The 3,438-nt window shown below is 55.9% G+C and overlaps 1 protein-coding gene across 1 annotated transcript in view; it reads right to left on the reverse strand.

The window, feature by feature from the left end:
* The window catches only part of DDX59 (DEAD-box helicase 59), a 9,668-nt gene that overhangs the window by 4,840 nt on the left and 1,390 nt on the right, over positions 1 to 3,438 (reverse strand). The window contains exons 3-5 of the mRNA XM_015568446.1: positions 2,956 to 3,438; positions 1,279 to 1,446; positions 833 to 922 (exon numbers count right to left, since the gene is read on the reverse strand). Of these exons, the coding sequence (XP_015423932.1) occupies positions 833 to 922; positions 1,279 to 1,446; positions 2,956 to 3,438 (741 nt within the window). The remainder of the gene's footprint in view (positions 1 to 832; positions 923 to 1,278; positions 1,447 to 2,955) is intronic.

The raw sequence follows: 3,438 nt of genomic DNA on the forward strand, positions 1-3,438 counted from the left end.
ATTTTTTAAATATATTTTTATTGATTTCAGAGAGGATGGAAGAGAGAGAGAGAGAGAGAGAGAGACATCCATGATGAGGGAGAATCAGGGATCGCCCGCCTCCTGCACGCCCCCTATTGGGTATCGAGCCCACACCCCAGGCCTGTGCCCTTGATCAGGAATCGAACTGTGATCTCCCGGTTCAGAGGTCGACGCTCAACCTCTGAGCCACGCCGGCCGGGCTGAAACATCATTTCAACATGAGCCCGATTTGACGTTAAGACCCAGGGCCACCCAAGAAAAGACTCCGGTAACCAAAGAAAAACCCTGACCCAGAAACAGCTGCCACCCTGTCAAAACAGGACGGATCCACTGGGAAAAAAGACATGTTTATATGAAAGTAGACACTGTGTAACCATGTTGCACAACGCGGACACAGTCGCAGGTAAACGGAGTGGGAGGTGTGGGCGACAGTGCGGCTGCATTTGTTTTCTGCCCATTGGAAACGGAGGCCTTGGGTGCGATTTCACACCCATGCCCCAGCTTAGCCGCGGTCCGCACGGGACGAGTTTAAGAAAAGATGCCAGCCCGGCCGGTGTGGCTCAGTGGTTGTGCGCTGACCTATGAACCAGGAGGTCAGGGTTCGATTCCCAATCAGGGCACAGGCCCGGATTGTGGGCTCCATCCCTAGTGTGGGGCGTGCAGGAGGCAGCCGATCCATGATTCTCTCTCATCATGGATGTTTCCATCTCTCCCTCCCTCTCCCTTCCTCTCTGACATCCATGAAAACACATTTAAAGAGAGAGCCCACCAACTACAGAGCGCCGCACAACCCATGTTCCCGGTCACTCACTTCATCCACAACCGCTATCTTCACGCCGCGGAGCTGGACGGAGCTCTGCTTCATGATGTCCAGGAGGCGGCCCGGGGTTGCTATGACGACCTGGGTGAAAGGGGAAAAGCAAATTAAAAAATCCATGTGAGGAGCCCGGCCGGTGTGGGTCAGTGGTTGGGCATCAACCCGTGTACCAAGAGGCCGCGGGTTCGATACCAGGTCAGGGCACACACACGTGCGGCGGTTCAACGAGCCGCCTGTGTGAGCGTCCGACAGTCACAGCGAGCAGTGCGCCTCCAGGAACGTGCCCCTCCCCTTTCCCACAGGGAACCAACTTCAGAAACACCCACGCTGACGAGGCGAGAAAACAAAGGCCACCGAGGGTCACACGCCACGCTTTCTCCAGGAAGGAAACGCCCGGGCCATACGGCCGTTCAAGGACGCCCGCGGGTTGGGCCGCTCACCTTGACGTGCTGCCGCAGCCGGTGCAGCTGGGGGGGCAAGGGCAGGCCCCCCACCAGCAGCACGGTCTTCATGCGCGGCAGGCCCTTCATCAGCTCTTTGGCTTGTCTCTCTATCTGAATGGCCAGCTCTCTCGTTGGGGTGAGGATGAGCGCGGACGGACACGTGCCCTGCAGAGACGGAAAACAGACCTAGAGACACCAGCAGTCTATCCCTTTGGATATGAACTAAATTCTTTAAAAAAATACATACGTGTGTGTGTGTGTGTGTAGACCAGAGGCCCGATGCACGAAATGCGTGCAAGGAGCTCGTCCCTCGCAGCCCCAGCTGCCTCGCGGCTCCGCCCACTGGTCGTTCCGGAAGGTCGTTCCACCGCCGTCCGGTCTAATTAGCGTATTAGCTCGTTATTACATAGGATTTTGCTAGACTTGCTGCTTTCACCATACAACATGACGTAGATAACTCAAGAGGAAAAGTATTACGTTTACCCCTATTTTACTCTTTTTTACTGTTCTTTGTTCCTCACTGGTGGTCCCAGATTCTCTCTCTCACGGTTGCCTTTCTTTTTCGAGAACTTCCTTTAGCCACTCCTTCAGGACTGGCAGGCTGGTGACGGGTGCCTCTCGTTTTCCTTCTGAAAACGTCTTGGTTACCTCATCGTTACTGAAGAACGTCTCCACTGGGTAATTCCAGTTTGACTGTTCCTCCCTGGCAGCACTTGAACAATGGCATGGCCTCCATGACTTCTAATCGGCAGAAATCTGCTGTCATTGTTTGGTGCTCTATAGGTAAAAGTGTCATCTCGCTCTGGTGGCCGTATATATATAGATATATAAATTTTTTTAATCCTCATCTGAGGATATTTTTTCATACCAGCTCCGTCTGTGGCAAAAGGGGGTTCAAGTGACGCAGCGTCAGTCCCCTGGGACTTGCCCCGAGGGGAGCCTGCGGGAGGGGAGCTGTGAGGACACGGCCGCCCGCCTGTTCCTGAAGCCGAGGGACCCTCCTTGGACCTGCCATCGTGGGTCACTCACAGCTGCCAACGCGCTGAGCGGTGCGCGGATTGTGGCAAAAAGAAAGAAGCGACTGGAAAGGGACAGAAAGCCACTAAGGAAGCAACCATACGCAGGTGGGCAGCTTAAGAACATGTGAAGGTGCTCATCCCAGCGGGGAAGTAGCAACGGGCTTAAAGCGGCAGCAGGAGCCCTGGCCGGGCAGCCCAGGCCGTTAGAGCCCCCCCAGACACCAGGGCTGCGGGCTCCATCCCGGTCAGAGCACAAACAAGAATCAACCAATGAATGAATGCATCAGCGGGGGAACAAGTTTATGTTTCCCTCTCTCTCTCTCTCTCTCTCTCTCTCTCTCACACACATAGAAACACAAACATCCACTGAGCCAAACCGGCGAGAGCTTAAATATATATAATTTTTTTATTGATTTCAGAGAGGAAGAGTTCAACGATTCTCTCTCATCATTGAAGTTTCTATCTCTCTCTCCTTCTCCCTCTCCCTTCCTCTCTGAAACCAATAAAAAGATATACATTTTTAAAAATTCCCTCGAGTTACGTTTCTCAGACACACGCCTCAACGCTAAAGACTCAGGTCGCTGCGCAACTTGAACCCAGGTGAGCGCGGAGGTGGGTGGAGGCCCCCCCGTGTTCCGGGTGAACCTGAACTCACCTCGAGCAGGGCGCGCATGATGACGGGCAGGAGGAAGGCGGCCGTCTTCCCCGAGCCTGTGTCCGCGCTGGCCAGGATGTCCCGCCCCAGGAGCCCCACGGGAGTCATCTGCATCTGGATGGGGGTGGGCACCTCATAGCCGGCCGCCGTCAGGTTGAGGTTCAAGGTCTCGGGGAAGCCGCAGTGCTCGAAGTCCACGATGGGCCTGGCGACAGCCCGCCCCTGGACGCAGATGCCCAGCTGGCGCCTGAGGTTCTCGACCTGGTCCTCCCCGAGGCTGGCGATGAAGGGGTGCTCCTGGTAGACGTAGGGCGTCAGGAGCGGGTCCTGCGGCTGCGAGCCGGCGCCCGGGGGGCCGCTGAGCGCCGACCTCTCTTCCTGTTCCTTCACCTGCAGGAGATGTTTGGCTTTGCACTCCAAGCTGCACACGTCTTCGTCCGTCTCGTCGCAGATGTACTCGCCGTAACGGCCGCAGACGACGCA

This window comes from Myotis davidii, unplaced genomic scaffold (assembly GCF_000327345.1).
Source record: "Myotis davidii unplaced genomic scaffold, ASM32734v1 scaffold685, whole genome shotgun sequence".
Taxonomy (NCBI): Eukaryota; Metazoa; Chordata; class Mammalia; order Chiroptera; family Vespertilionidae; genus Myotis; species Myotis davidii.